The sequence below is a fragment of the Castanea sativa genome, chromosome 12 (assembly GCF_040712315.1).
Source record: "Castanea sativa cultivar Marrone di Chiusa Pesio chromosome 12, ASM4071231v1".
NCBI lineage: Eukaryota > Viridiplantae > Streptophyta > Magnoliopsida > Fagales > Fagaceae > Castanea > Castanea sativa.
In genome coordinates, this window is record NC_134024.1 from 7,213,302 (window position 1) to 7,228,491 (window position 15,190).

Genomic DNA, 15,190 nt, shown 5'->3' on the forward strand with positions numbered 1-15,190 from the left:
AAGCATCATGAGTCGGGTTAACATAAATGTAATCCATCTCAACCCATGTTAAAAAATACACCCAAAGTATTTAGCATATTTTTATATTTTGTAAGCATGTAAACTAGAATAATTATTATTATAAATAAATAAGTTCTATAGAATTTCTATTTTGTTATAAATTCAATTAAAGTGCCAATGACATACAATCTAAAATTTTTTAGATCAACCCAAGGAAATTCTACTCAAATTTAAAAACAAAATAATCTAATAATAAATTAAATGATATATATTTTTTTTAGTAAAAGAGTTAGGGGCTTTAGTTTACAAATCTTATGATTGATAAATTCTATACTCAAAATGAAAATTTAAGTCAAACAAAAATAAATTTTATTTACCTACGTTATAAGATATTGACACGAATAATAAACAAGATAGTTTCGGAATAAACATGTCATTACAATTGAACCAATTATTGAAATTCATTTGCACTAAACACTATTCCGCAAAAAATCTTGTTGTGATCGTGTCTTATTCGTGGGACATCTCTTGACAAAGGACAAACAGTACCCCTCCAATTTTTACCTCAATAAAATCTATTTTTTCCTATAATTTTTTTTTAAAAATTTAGTTTTTTCAAAGATGGGCTTAATGAATCCAATTCAAGGTGGGCTCCCAAAAATCCTGAGCCCATGATCTGATATTGAACAATCAAGTGACTCGCTGAGTCAACCCGGCCACACCGTTTGCCTCATAACGCTAAGCCTTTTAATTTCATCACCTCCTCCTCAGACTGCAAACTTCTACAATGGCAGCTTCCCTTCTCTCTCTTTCTCCCTCTATCAACAACAAAAGGTTCTTTATTTCTCTCTCTATTCAAATTTTCCATGTGGGTTTCTTGAAATTTACACTGTGGTAGAATTTTTCTTGTGTTTTGTTTGAAATTTACACTGTAGTAGAATTTCTCTGTGTTTTATCTATGAGTTCAATTTTTCTGTCACTATTTTGTATTGGGCTTTGCTCCTTCTAGCTATATAACATTATATTATGTTTCTTTTTAACTGAGTTTTTCTTCTGCTAGCTATGTTACTGGAATTATGGTGTTCTAAAACTGGTTGATGAACTTTTTTGAGTTTTTCTGAATGATAGAAAAGAAATTTCAACTGTAGAAAGACTTTTACTTGAGTTCCATATGAGATATTTAATAAAGTCATACCCTTTATGTTGGAGCTAGTGCTAAGTTCCAGAGTAGCCTTTTTTTGGACAATGACCGAAGACATGAGGTTTTAGTCATTCAGATGGAGAAAATTGATGTTTTGCTAAAAGGGTATTTATTTGTAAGTATGGTGTTGGATGCAATTTTTCAAGGTAGTGCTAGTAAGGTCTCTCAAGGTGGTGCTTTTATATAGTTCAATCACCCAATATGTTTTCCATTTTGACTATCAATTATGTCCATCAATTGAATTTGAAGCCATACAAATTTATGTACAAAGCTTTGGCATTTTGGTCAAATAGAAGAAAAGACCTCAGGTTGTTGATAAGACAGTATCAACTATTACATGGATTTTTATTTATGGAAAAATTAATGGTGATCAAACTAATGGGAAATGGGCATGTACTTCATTCACATTTCATAGAGCAACACAAAAAGGTGGGGATCAAGTTATGGGACTATTAATTTGATTCAATTGATGGAAAGCCAAGCCACTTGTGTATTTACATTTATGAAGAACAACGAGATTAATAAGCCTAAAAAAAAAACGTAAGTTAATCATTGTAGTCAGTTTTAATCTAGAGTCATTTCAGATGGTTTATTCTAATATTATGAACTATAATTTCCTAAATTTATAGCTGACTTTGATACATACTTTTGCTGTCACGTTCATTTTTTTTCTTACTTGAACATTTTAGGATGAGTCAAGTGTTTCTACACATGCAGTCAGACCAATTGCGGAAAGCTATAACATGCTTTTCAGTTTGTCTCCAAAAACAGAAATGGAGCATCAAGCTTTACATGTTACCCTTCAGAGCCATTGCCAGTCACCATGTCTCGAAACCTTTTGCATCAGTTGGCTCATTAGAAGCAGAAGTGGCCAGCCAAGAAAATCATGCTCCTGGTGTTTCAGCTCCAAACAACATTCAAAGGTGGGATAACTCCAATACTTGCAATTACTTATCAAAAAACTCCAGTACTTGCAATCGCTTTCTTTTATGAGCATTGCTGATTTAATGCGTATTGTTGTTTCTTGGACATCTAAAATTTTAAATTGTAAACTTTTATAAAATGATACAATAAGTTTATCTCAAAATTTGTGGATATAAGATCTAGCATAAGGCATTCTATACATGTGAAGTATCATGATCAGAATCATCATTAACTGATATTTATGATTATCAGGTCTAAAATGTCTTTTGACCAGACAGGTTATCCTTTGGATGACATGAGTGATTTTGAAAACAAATTGCAAGAGTTATTTGGTGAAGTCAAAAGAATGATTATGAAGGGTAACAAAAGTGATGCCATAGACCTACTTAAAGCAAATTATGAAGCTGTGAAAGAACAGATGAATGCAGGTACGAAAGGCATAGAAGAGGCTGCTCTTCTTGATGTCATTGCCCTTGGTTATATGGCTGTTGGGGACTTAAAGTTCGTTGGTTCCCTACTTGCTATGGTAATTGTTTTTTCCTTATGCACTGTACTATCACTCTGATGTCATATTCTTAGGCTGTGGTGATTTCCTACTAATAAGTTTTCTCTCTGTTATGGTAAAAGAAACCAAAAATGGTAGGATAATTTTTTTTATAAAAGTTTTAAGCCATTTATTCGTGCTAATCCATTATAAAATTAAAGACTTGGGATTTTAGGGCTTTCTGTCAGACTTTATTAAGATAAGAAGAGGCTAAGAGCCGTATTCTTTTATTTTATATATATTTTTTAATTTTCTTTTTTTAAGGAGAAAAGAAAAGAAAACCCAATTGAATGATGATTAATGTGCAACATAAACATGTACCTCATCTTGTTCAGAGAGTAGGCATTGTCCCTTTTTGCGTGTTTTATTGATATTGGAAGTATTCTCACTCCAACACTGAACCATTTTTAGGGCAGATTTTGAAATTATACCTAGCAGTTTTTATCCTTCTAATTCATTAATTTATAGCAGATTATTGCTTACCTTTGTACATCCTAGATCACTATGGGAAATAATGTATTGGGTGCAAATTCCTAAAGTTTTTGCATTTTTTTAATTATCCTTTTAAAGCCTTTTTCTTTTTTGGGTGCATTTTTGTTGATGGCCAGTTGACTGAGGTTGTTGAAAGTCTAAAGGACAATGAACCATTTCTGGATTCTGTGCTTGTGCATATGGGAAGTATGTATTCGACTTTGAGGAAGTTTGAGAAATCATTGCTTCTGTACAGGAGATCCATTGATATTCTGGAGAACAGATATGGTAATTGGAGCCTAAAGGCCCTAAACTTTCATATAGTTGTTGTTACTTGTATTTGCTGGTGTCCAAAAAATTGAATCACAGATTAGTTGTCTGTATCTTTTATTTGTTACTCCTACAAAACACAAGGCTAACATCTAGTGTGGAATCTATATATCTGTAAAACTTTTACTACAAAATGCTAAAGTAACTGCTTAAATCTTCTATTACAATGAGTCAACGATGCCTTGAAATGCTAACATTTTTTGGTTATTTTAAGCACAAACCATTTTTCAGTAGTATATTTTTAAGCCCAGATGCCATCCTTGTTTATGAAGGAAGGGTTAGCATTGACTCACTTTTCACATATCCACCATGTGTAAAATTTTCATGCGGGATCATTTCTGTGAAGTTAGAATACTTGCTGAGATCCATTGGGATTTGCTCTATCTCACTTACCTTGAATGATGCTTATACTTGCCTTGCTAGCGGTTTTTGAGCTATTTATGTTCAAACATTTGTCACTTTGCAACAATTTGAAATTTTGAGGATCAACTATATTCAGGAGATGGGGATTTATTGAATAATAAAAAGATAAATTATCTTAAATCATACTTATCAAGAATTATCTTAAATCATAGCCAAAAGAAAAAGGAAGACTAAATTATTGTTGCATTTTCTTGACCTTGATTCTTATTTACTTGCAAAGAAAACTTGTTGCATTTACCATTGAAGATTTCCTGGTATATATGCTCACAAATGATTGTCCAGCTGATATAGAAATGCAGACAGCAGTATTCACGTTTATACCCATTTTTGCAGTAAAATGTGTTAGAATGTCAAGGGTTTTACTGGGACATCATTCTTTGTTGCAAGCCTCAATAGTAAAACTAGGTGGGAACTAAGTTGATAACAAATTTAGCTTAAATTTTTCTTCCCTGCTTGTCCAATTCTCATACTTCCTGAAAGGTGCCCATGTACTCAATTCAACCCACTGTCCCTGGAAAACATAAGAATGAACAATTCAATATGAAAAATCAGCTAAATTCTAAAAAGTTCTTAGGCCAGCTACTTAGAGTTAGCAAACATTTATATCCAGTGCTAAATCCTCCGCTAAACCATGGGCTTTCTATTCTCTTCTCATTGCCTCACCCCTTGCCCGTTGGTCCTTCCTCTCTTCATTACCAATGATGAAACCACCTTAGGCTGACTGCAAAAGTGCCAACCGTAAATAAAATTGATCATCAAATTCAAGAAATCCCAATATAGATGCAATGAGCAACAATCATGTCATAATATTCAGTTTCTCAAATGTTTCCAGAGATTAAATAAGATGCTTCCAGAGATTAGATAGTGGCATTGAGGACGTCTTTATTTTATTATGCATTGTCATTGAGTTAATAGTGTGTACAATATTGTACAAGGGCAAAGCTTAGGCATAGTTTTTACTTTTTACGTGCTATACCTTAGGTTCCCCAATTGAATTCGTATTAGTTGTTTTAATGAAGGTAGCAAAAACAATGCGGTCTTTTCCAAGGACGATTAAATTTAACCATGTACTTGATTGGTCAATGCAACCACATGGTTAAACTTAATTAGAGAACTTAATGTACGACACCTAAGGAACTGGGCCTAAGTTTTACTCCTTGTATAATGACTTGAAGACTCTTCCGTTTCCTAAAGAAAATGATAGAGAAAAGGAAGTATGATGGGCTCTTAACATGCTTGAGTGAAGTTGGAGCTGGCCTAATTTTTCAAAAGGCTAAAGTGCAAACTACACTCCTAATGTTTGGAGGTCTTTGAATTTTACACTCTAAAGTTTCAGAATATGGATTTTACATCTTGAAGTTATATTCTGTATTCTTAAACTTTAGGGCATAAAATCCATATTCTTAAATTTTAGGGTGTAAATTTCAAAGATCCCCATGTAGTTTGCATATTAGCCTTTTCAAAATTTGTGATGGCAAAGATATTATTGATCATAAATTTCTATTTTTAGCCCGTTATATCATTCTTTAGGCTGCTGTTGTCACTGTTGCATTTTTTATATTTATTTTTGTCCAAAGCTTCATGTAAAGTAGCAAGTCAGAAACTCAGAGGTTGTCTTTAAACCTTTTCTTCTAGGGAAAAATAGCATTTATCTTATCACACCATTGTTGGGGATGGCAAAAGTACTTGGAGCCATTGGCAGATCCACAAAAGCAGTAGAAACCTACCATCGTGCAATTGCTATCTTGGAATTGAACAAAGGTGCTGAAAGCGAGGATTTGGTTGTAGCTTTATTTGGTCTTGGAAATATTTTACTCAAAGAAGGAAGAACGACTGATGCGGAAACTCATTTTGTTAGGTTATTATCTTTTATATATGTTATTTTCTTTCATATGGACTGGAGTCAACTGAGCTTAGATTGATTATTCACTTTTATCTTATATTAATCTTCTGTAGAATTTTAAACCTATATAAGAAGTTATATGGAGAGAATGACGGAAGAGTTGGAATGGCAATGTGTTCCTTGGCCCATGTTAAGTGTGCAAAAGGTAGCTCTGTAATCTCTCTCTCTCTCTCTCTCTTGCAAATAACACTTTTTCTTGCACTTGGATAAAAAGTCTTGCTGTTTCTTCATTTTCTACATTGATGCCTAAGGGAAGAACAATTTGGCCCTAATTCCTTGTCATCATTAGAAAGTGATTATGGTCAATGATTTGAGATAAATTTATTTTTTTGGATGGTGAGAGTCCTCATTTTGCGCAAAATTCTTAGTCTGATGAGCAAATGTCCTATGATAATAATCTAAGTTCGAGGGCCTTTTATCAATAAGTCTCAAGGTCATCAAGTTGTGTCTGTTTCATAACCACTCTGACTCTCAAACAGTTTAATTCTTATGCCGTTTTTACACAGGAAACCCTGATGAAGCCATTCAATTATATGAAAATGCTCTTCAGGTTATCAAGGATTCAAATTATGTGGCTTTAGATGACAGCATAATGGAGAAGATGAGAATAGATTTGGCAGAGTTACTTCATGTTGTTGGAAGGTAGGTAGAGTCAGATTCTCATTGGAATTAAAAATGAATATGTAGATATCAAAATTATATATATTGTAGGTATGATTTAATAATTTTACCCCCAAGAAATTAATTTATGCATTTTTATTTCTTTTCATTATGTCATTGTGCTACTTTGTTAGTGATAAATGCTTCGACTGTGATGAGAACTACTCCTTTCAATATTTAATAGCACTAATTGGAAGGTGTAGAAAAACCATCAGGAAATATCATTGTATCTGAATGATTTTTCTCTGGATATATGAGTTTGAAATGACTTCCAATTCAACAAAAGGGCATGCTTAAGGCCTATAATTGCTCTTTCAAAGCTTGTCAAGCAAAACATCCTTTTCTTAATTTTGGATGAGATGTCAAATCTTGAGACCTGATAATTGAGCTTTAATATGGTTTTGCTTAGTTACCTTTTTTAAGGATAGCTGGAATGTAAACAATCTAAAATTTATGGGCTACAGTTCTGAAACTTCAGTAAATAAGAGAAGCTCCACCAAGTAATTCATTTTTTGCACTTGTGGTTCTCAACCTCACTTAGTTTGCTTTCCCTTTCGTCTCTTGTTGCTCTTAGGGGTAAAGAAGGCCGAAAAATGTTAGAGGAATGCTTGTTGATCACTGAGAAGTATAAAGGAAAAGAGCATCCCAGCTCAGTGACACACCTGCTGAATCTTGCAACGTCCTATTCACGCTCAAAGAATTTTGTGGAAGCTGAACGCTTGCTCAGGACTAGTTTAGAAATCATGAGGAAGACAGTGGGGCCTGATGATCAATCCATCACCTTCCCTATGTTGCATCTTGCTGTTACTCTGTACAATCTAAAGCGGGATGAAGAAGCTGAGCAACTTGCGCTGGAGGTTTTGCACATCCGTGAAAAGGCATTTGGAAAAGATTCTCTACCTGTTGGTAAGCTTGTTTTATTACTTTTTGCTTGATGAGATACTTGGGTCATTTTATTTATTATCCTCTCTATTTAGGTTGGATATGGTCATGATTACGAATTAGCCATTACTTCACGTTACCTAATCTGGCTGTGGCCAACAATCTTGACTAGTGTCAAAATCCATTAACCACTTATACAAGTCTAATCTGTGTCTATCTGATGTTCTCTAATTTGTATGGCAGGGGAGGCTCTGGACTGTTTGGTGTCCATTCAGACTAGATTAGGGAAGGATGATGGTGAGTTGTTGGAGCTACTCAAGAGAATTGTGAGTATCCAAGAGAGAGAATTTGGCTATGAGAGTGAAGAGGTCATGGAAACCCTGAAAAAAATTGTATACTACTTAGACAAACTGGGTAGGAAGAATGAAAAGTTTCCACTGCAAAAAAGATTGTCCATACTTAGAATGAAATATAAACAAAGGATTCAATATTAATGGCTTATCATCTTTGAATATTTCTAAGTCTCTAATTTTTCTCCCTGTTGATAGCAAAATGTATCTATTTAACCATATCATAAGCGTACTTCATTTTATGTTTTTCTTGTGGTCTGTTAGACTGGTTTATGTGCGTACTTTGGATCTATAGGACTGTTGTATTGCCATTGCAAGAGCAATAGCAAGACACCGCCCAAGTCCTAACTTTTGAGTTGGAATGGGTTCTTACTTCTCAGCACCACCCACAACTAAAGACTCAAACTTCATTAGCAAGTTTATGATTATTCAAACATCAATTTTATTGGTTGTATACAAGTGGTAAAATGTAGTGCTCTAGAATTAAAGTTTCACTTCTTACAACAATGCCAAAGGGGCAACTTGAGTTGGATATCAAAATACCATTCTCATTACAACAAGTACTTGGTGTATAATCAATATACTGGCAATTCCATCTCTTTCAACTCAAAGTTCTGCCTGCTTACTACAAATCAAGGTTTCAAAATTTATCCAATTGAAACTCATGTTAAGTTCTAATTGAAAATGTATCCAATTGACTGCAATTCTAGTGATTTGATCTTTTGACAAGAGGGTAATCATAAAATTTTCAATTACATTATCGTTTAGTTACAACTTGCAAGTGGGGATTAAAATTGAAATTGACACTCTCAACCTCTTCCAAGCCACTAGACAGTAGTCTAGACTATAAAACTATTGGTATTATATATATTTTTTGGTTTTTAGCTTCAAAACTTTTTTTTTTCAAAAGTCAGGTTGTTGGGGCAAGTGCTGAGTCTTTATTACAAGGTTAATGCCGTGTCCTATCCAGCTTCTCAGCTATAAATCTAGACATGGACCCTACATGGTTGAGACTTTACGGGCACATTTTGTTGCCCTAAAATAAATCTCTTTAATTTAAGAACGGCTAAGGACTGAAAAGGATGGGGTGTGATACTGTGATTGATGGAATGGTAGTTGAATTGATTGGAGATTTTTTTTTTCTTGTGTTTTTGACTTGTTGATAATATGTGGCCCCAATGGTGAATTGCTAAACAAGGCCTTTCAAAGCCTATTTATCACATCCAAACAACTAAAAATAGTAAAAAAATTTAGATGAGTGTTTATACAATCATCTATATATATATATATTGCGATATTATATAATAAAAATTAGGTTTTAAAAATCATAATTGTGAGAAGTGGTTCAACAAATATGTTACACTTACACATTGTATAATACGTGTTTGCCGTATAACTCATTAATTATAAAGATAATTTACTTTAAATGAAAAATTAAGATAATTTGTTTGATAAACTCTATTACCTAAATTTAAGAAATTTAATTCTATTTTCAGAAGTTTCATGAAATTTTGAACTAAAATTTAATATTTTTAAAAATCATTTTGATCACCTATTATAATTCTATGTTTTATTTTTTTTTTTTTTGTGTGGAAAAGGATAATAACTTAGATTAGCTGTTAATAATTCTATTACAAAAAACTGTTAGCCTCATCAAAGGCTAACAACTAGACCATCACAGGCGGCGGTTCAACAAAAACAACAAAAGAGGGAACAACACTTGACCCCAATCTCGCTAACGCGTCTACACATTAGTTAGTTTCACGGAATGTGTGTTGTATCCGTTTGTTAGGAATTGCTCTATACAGGCTCCTGAAATCCAACAACAATGGTTCCATTAACAAGTTTGCATTATCACTAGTTATCATATGAACAACACTCAAAGCGTCCAATTCAACTATCAAATTGTTAAGCCCCAGGACCTTGGCAATAATAAGGCTGTCTCTAAGTGCCCATAACTCTGCAATAAAGCTGGTGGTAGTTCCCAAGGCTTTACTATATCCTTTGATTCACTTTCCAGAGTGGTCTCGAATCACGCCTCCTCCACCTGCTCTGCCCAAATTGCCTAGAGCAGATCCATCTGTGTTTAGTTTAGCCCACCCATATGGGGGTTTCTGCCAAGACACAGGTATGCAAGTTTTGGAGAGGGGGATCTTGTTCTTCATATGCTCATGATGAAAACGATTTTCCATGGGATACCCATGGACTTTGAGATGACTTCCGATTTGCAGTTTACTTGTAACCACTCCGCCAGTGCTTTATTAAAAGAATCCTAAAGATAAGGGGGAAACTCTAATTTCAGCCAAAGCTCAGATGCCATAATGCAGCCTCAGTGCATGTGGTCTAGAGATTCACTTCCTTCAGTACATGCGGGGCATATAGGACTAAGGTTTAAACCCCTTGAATCCAAGACTTTGCATGTGGGGATGCTATTATGGAGACAAAGCCAAAGATAAAAGAGAATTTTCAAAGGGGCATCTAACTTCCTTACCCACGACATAGTATTAGTCACCGGGTTCAAAGGGTTTGAACCTCTTGCTAAAAGATACGCTAACTTAAGTGAGAACGAGCCATCTTTAGAAAAAGTCCAGGCTAGAGAGTCCTTTGTATTTGGATTGCTGGAGAAGGGGGTGACCTTAATAGCTTCAATTAGATCTCTAGGGAGCTTGAAGGAAATATTAAGCAGGTTCCAACCAAGAGAGGCATTGTGGCATTGTTGGACTGTGAAGTGTTCTTTTTCCCTCGTAAGGGGGCTTTGAATGAGGCTTCAAAGGGTGCCCATGGGGAGCCAGAAGTCCTGCCACAAGTTCACGGACTCCCCATTGCTAATAATCCATTTTAGGCCCCTTACATACATAGGGTCTCCAACCTTGCAAGCTACCCAGATTTTTGAGCAAGGTCGGTTCCTTCCTTCCTCAGTCAACCTATTGGGGGTTAGGTATTTCTTAGATATCATTATTACCCACGGAGAATCATTCTCATTTGCCAATCTCCAACATATTTGGCAAGTAGAGCTTGGTTCCTGTATCTCGTTTAGGGCTGTCCAAGGACTCGCCGGACAGACCCATCCGTTGCCGCCGACCGAAACATGACCTGCCGCTGACCGAACCGACTGCTCCGGCGGTTGGCGACGGATTTGATTCTCCAAAATCCAAGATCAATGGGTCGGAGATTGGATCTCCTCCTCTCAAATCCGAGAAACCCGATCCGACCGACCCATCAATTTTCTGGCGAAAAAGGTGTAGATTTGGCAAGATTTGAGATTTTTTCGGGAAGATTTAAGCTAGATTCGGCAAGATTTCGCTAGATCTAGCCATGATCTTGTTGAAAATGGCCAAGATTTTGCTAGATCTAGCGAGATCTGGCCGGATTTCTACCGTTTTTTTAATTTTTTCGCCGGAGTTCTACCGTTTTTCATCTTTTCTTGGCTGGATTCTTGCTGTTTTCGAAATAATCAATCCCGACCGATCCGCCCGAACTCTGTGGAAGCTTCGACTAGCCCAATCTGATCAACCTCTCCGGTTAGCAGCGGGTGTAAATTTGGGAGACCCAATCTGGTCAGGTCAGTTCCGGGTTGGGCACAAACCCGACTTGGACCGACCCGTGGACATGCTTAATCTCATTTGGTACAAACCCAACCCTCCCCAATCCTTAGGCAAGGTTACAGTGTGCCAGTTTGCCATGTGAAGTTTCCTTTTTTTCTCTGTCATCCCCTATAGAAAGTCCCTAATTAATTTGTCGATGGCATTGCACAATTTTATAGGCAAGGCATGACACTGCATTTAGTAATCAGCTATGGGAGAAGCTGTTGATTTTACTAACACTAACTTCCCGGCTTTAGACAGCAGCTTGGATTTCCAACCAACCAGTTTATCTTGGGTTCTTTCAATTACAAAATTAAAAGCATCACTATTCCTCCCTTGGTGAAGCAGAGGGAACCCCAAATATCTTCCCAAATTCTGAGTTGCAACCATCCCTAGCTTTCTGCAAATTGTTCTCTTTCTTCCTTCCCTCTTCTATTCTTTAAAGAGTAGATAAGTTCTTGTGCAATAATGACGTAATCTGAGCCTTTTCTTCTAGCCAAGAAAGCAAATTGCATGGTATTATAGCAAGAAGTGCCAAGCACATTATGCAAAATATAATTTTATGCAAAAGATTCATCTTACGGAGTACATGGTTAATAAAATAAAAATTATATTTTGCATAATGTGCTTGGCACTTCTTGCTCTAAGTGGCTCATCAATTCAACATGTCTACAACACGTAAAATCAATGTGTTTTGGCCACGTGGCTTATTGATTACTTTAGTTTTTTTTTACAAGATAAAAATTCTACTCCAGCCTAATCTAAATGTATATGTATGTGAAGTTCCTTCCTAGAGACTTAAACCTCGACCATTACTCCCCACACCCCACAAACACTCATACTTGTAGAGTGATTACTGCACCAAGAGTGCACGATGGTAATTGATTACTTTAGTTGAAAGTTAGAAACTCTATTAAAATTTGAAGTGATTCACTAATTATCAAGATAATTTTGATAGGGTTTAGGTTACCTTCGGTATTTTTTTTTAACTGGAGGTCTCTTTTTATTTTAAATATACAATGACAGGTGGTAGTGGGTTTTAGTGTCCATTTGGAAAATATTATTTTCTCTAACTTATTTTACTATTCAGCTTATTTTTGCTACTATTTATGAGTCACATTGCACTTTTTGGTACTATTCATGAATCTCATTGTACTATTTCAGCTAACTTTTACCTCTATCTACACTTTCAGCAAAAAATTTTCACTTTCAGCAAAAAATTTTCAGTTTCAGTAAAATAAGCGGATTCCAAATCGACCTTTAATCTCCTCCTTTTATTTAATTAGTGGATGATGTGGTAATTTCTCATTAAAATAAAAGGACAATCCACTTAAAATGTACTGGAAGTAGGGGTGTCAATTCGAGTTAGCGTGTTGGGTTCGTGTCGTGTCAAGGTAGGGGTATTCGACTAAATGGCTCAACTCTAATCCAACCCATTTAATAATCGTGTCATGATCCTTCAACCCTAACCTGACCTTCCTAACCTGACCTTTTAATATGACAGGTTGACCTGACCCAACCCATTTGACACGCTTAATAAACGAGTCGTGTTGGGTTAACATGAATGTAACACAACCCATTTCAACCTGCATAATATTTAATGTAACATCCATCGAGAAATAATTTTTTTTTTACATCCCAAAAGTAGTGCATACACTTTATGTCTTCAATTCACATTCAAAATAATATAGTTCAACAAAAATATAACATGTATCTAGAAATAAGTCTTTACACTATAAAAAAATTGCATACACTTCAACCCAAATTTAAAATAACATAGTTTAACAAAAATAACATAGTTCAACAGAAATATAATATCCTTGGAACTCACCAAATGCTAAGTATCAATATTGAAAGAATTGGAGCAAATAGTAGACTAATCTTGACTATGACTACGATTATCATCCATAGAGAGAGAGAGAGAGAGAGAGAGAGAGAGAGAGAGCAATGATCGGTTTGAGACTTTGAGTTTGAGAATTGGGCATGAGACTATAAGATAGTAGAGTGAGTAGTACGACCGAAATTAAATAATAAAATAAGATATTTATAAGAAGGTTTAGAGATTTAGGGTTTGTAGGGTTTAGAGATCTAGGGTTTTGTAATTACTCACTTTTCTTTTTAAATTTAAAATATATGTTGGATATAAAAGGTATTTGACAAATCTAAAATAAAATGAATATTATTTGTTATACAAGTTAAACAAATTGTGTTAAGTGGGTCAGTTTGGGTTGACATAAATAAATTGGCGTGTCAAATGTGTCTATTGTGGGTTATGTAGGTTGACCCACTTATGACATGTTTTTTATCGTGTCGTTTTCGGGTTGACTCGTTTATGACCCAAACCTATTAAGGCACAACCCTAACCCGCAAAAACCTGTGTTGGGTTCGTGTCGTATTCGCGGGTTGGGTTGAACATTGACACCCCTGACTGGAAGTAAGCCAAATAAACTATTTCATTTAATTTATATTTAATCCTTGCTTTATTGGCCACACTACGAATGTGAGTTGTACCCTAACTATCGTCTTATATAAAAAATAAATCCATCTATAAGACAAGGTATCTCACAATTTCCTTAACATAAAAAAATTCTATGGTCAACTAGATAAAAGATACGTAACATTTAAAAATTCAATGGTCATTTTTTTTGATTTTGTGTGATTTACATGAACTTGTTACGTAAATTAGAATTTTAAATGACTAGACTTAGTAAAACAATGAATATTTCTAAAACGTTTCAAAGTAAAACATTTGTTTCTTTAGAAAAATAACTTGTTTTACTTATGCGAATACATTTTTTTTAAATAAAGTTTCAACATATGCTTATCATTACCTTTTATCATCAAACCAATACGCCAATTTGTTTTTTGTGTAGGTTGAGATTGAATCATAAATCTCTTACTCAACAACAAAAAACTTTATTAGTTGAGTTAACTAGAACTCACTTATGTGATAACGAATCTGTTTGATTAATAGTTTTTAGTGTTTAAATACAGAAAACTATGGGCCAAAAAAAAAAAGCGTTTGTTAAGGATGTTTTTTACTGGAGGGTTTGAGTTATGTTGCCTAGTTTAGGATATTTAAATACTGAATTTAAAAAACTCCTCTTACCAGTTTTCAATTTTCAAACAACACTACTCAATGACACTTTTGTAAATATGTTGAAAACTATGAGGTACACTTGGTTAGATAACACATAAAGCTTCATTTTTCAATTTCAATCAGGGGACCCACTTGTTTAGTGCTTGTCAACTTAAAACACACACACACACACACACACACACACACACATATCAAATACACAATTATGTTTTTTTCATGCATTGAAATATGTTATTTGAAACATAGTATTAAATACATTTTTTACTTTACGAATATCATAAACGTGTGTTTTACAACACTTTTTAAATCACAGTTTTCACATTATTTTAAACAATGATAGTAGAAAACTGTTTTGAAAATATTTTATGTTGTTTGGTTTTACATGGATAATCATTAATATTTTTTTCATATGCAACAATGGAAGTTTTCCTAAATGGCACAAAAAAAGAGAATTTTTGTTACATATTTTTCAATTTCAATCAAGGGGCCCACTTGTATTGTGCTTGTCAGCTTAAAAAAAACACACACACATACCAAACACACAATCATGTTTTTTCGCACGCTAAAATATGTTATTTGAAACAAAGTACTAAATACATTTTTTACTTTATGAATACGGAGAAAATAGTAAATTGGCAATAATTTCCAAACAATATAATTACTAGTTATTGTTTACAAACTATATTTTTTACTAGCATCTCAAGTCTAAAAAACTCAATTTTGGGCCTAAAAATCGAGTCTTTGATGGTCAATTTTCACGTCTGATGTGGCATTTTTTTCACGTGAAAGCTACCTGAAAATCAAGTTTCTAAGACTCG

At 34.4% G+C, this 15,190-nt stretch overlaps 1 protein-coding gene across 1 annotated transcript; it reads left to right on the forward strand.

Annotated features, from left to right (window-relative positions):
• Positions 1 to 720: 720 nt before the first annotated feature.
• LOC142618647 (uncharacterized) lies at positions 721 to 7,862 on the forward strand. Its single transcript, XM_075791615.1, has 9 exons — positions 721 to 834; positions 1,891 to 2,124; positions 2,378 to 2,651; positions 3,278 to 3,428; positions 5,529 to 5,751; positions 5,850 to 5,941; positions 6,303 to 6,438; positions 7,031 to 7,362; positions 7,582 to 7,862. Exons 1-9 carry the CDS (start codon positions 788 to 790, stop codon positions 7,830 to 7,832), a joined length of 1,740 nt encoding a protein of 579 aa, XP_075647730.1. The 5' UTR covers positions 721 to 787; the 3' UTR covers positions 7,833 to 7,862.
• Positions 7,863 to 15,190: the final 7,328 nt, after the last annotated feature.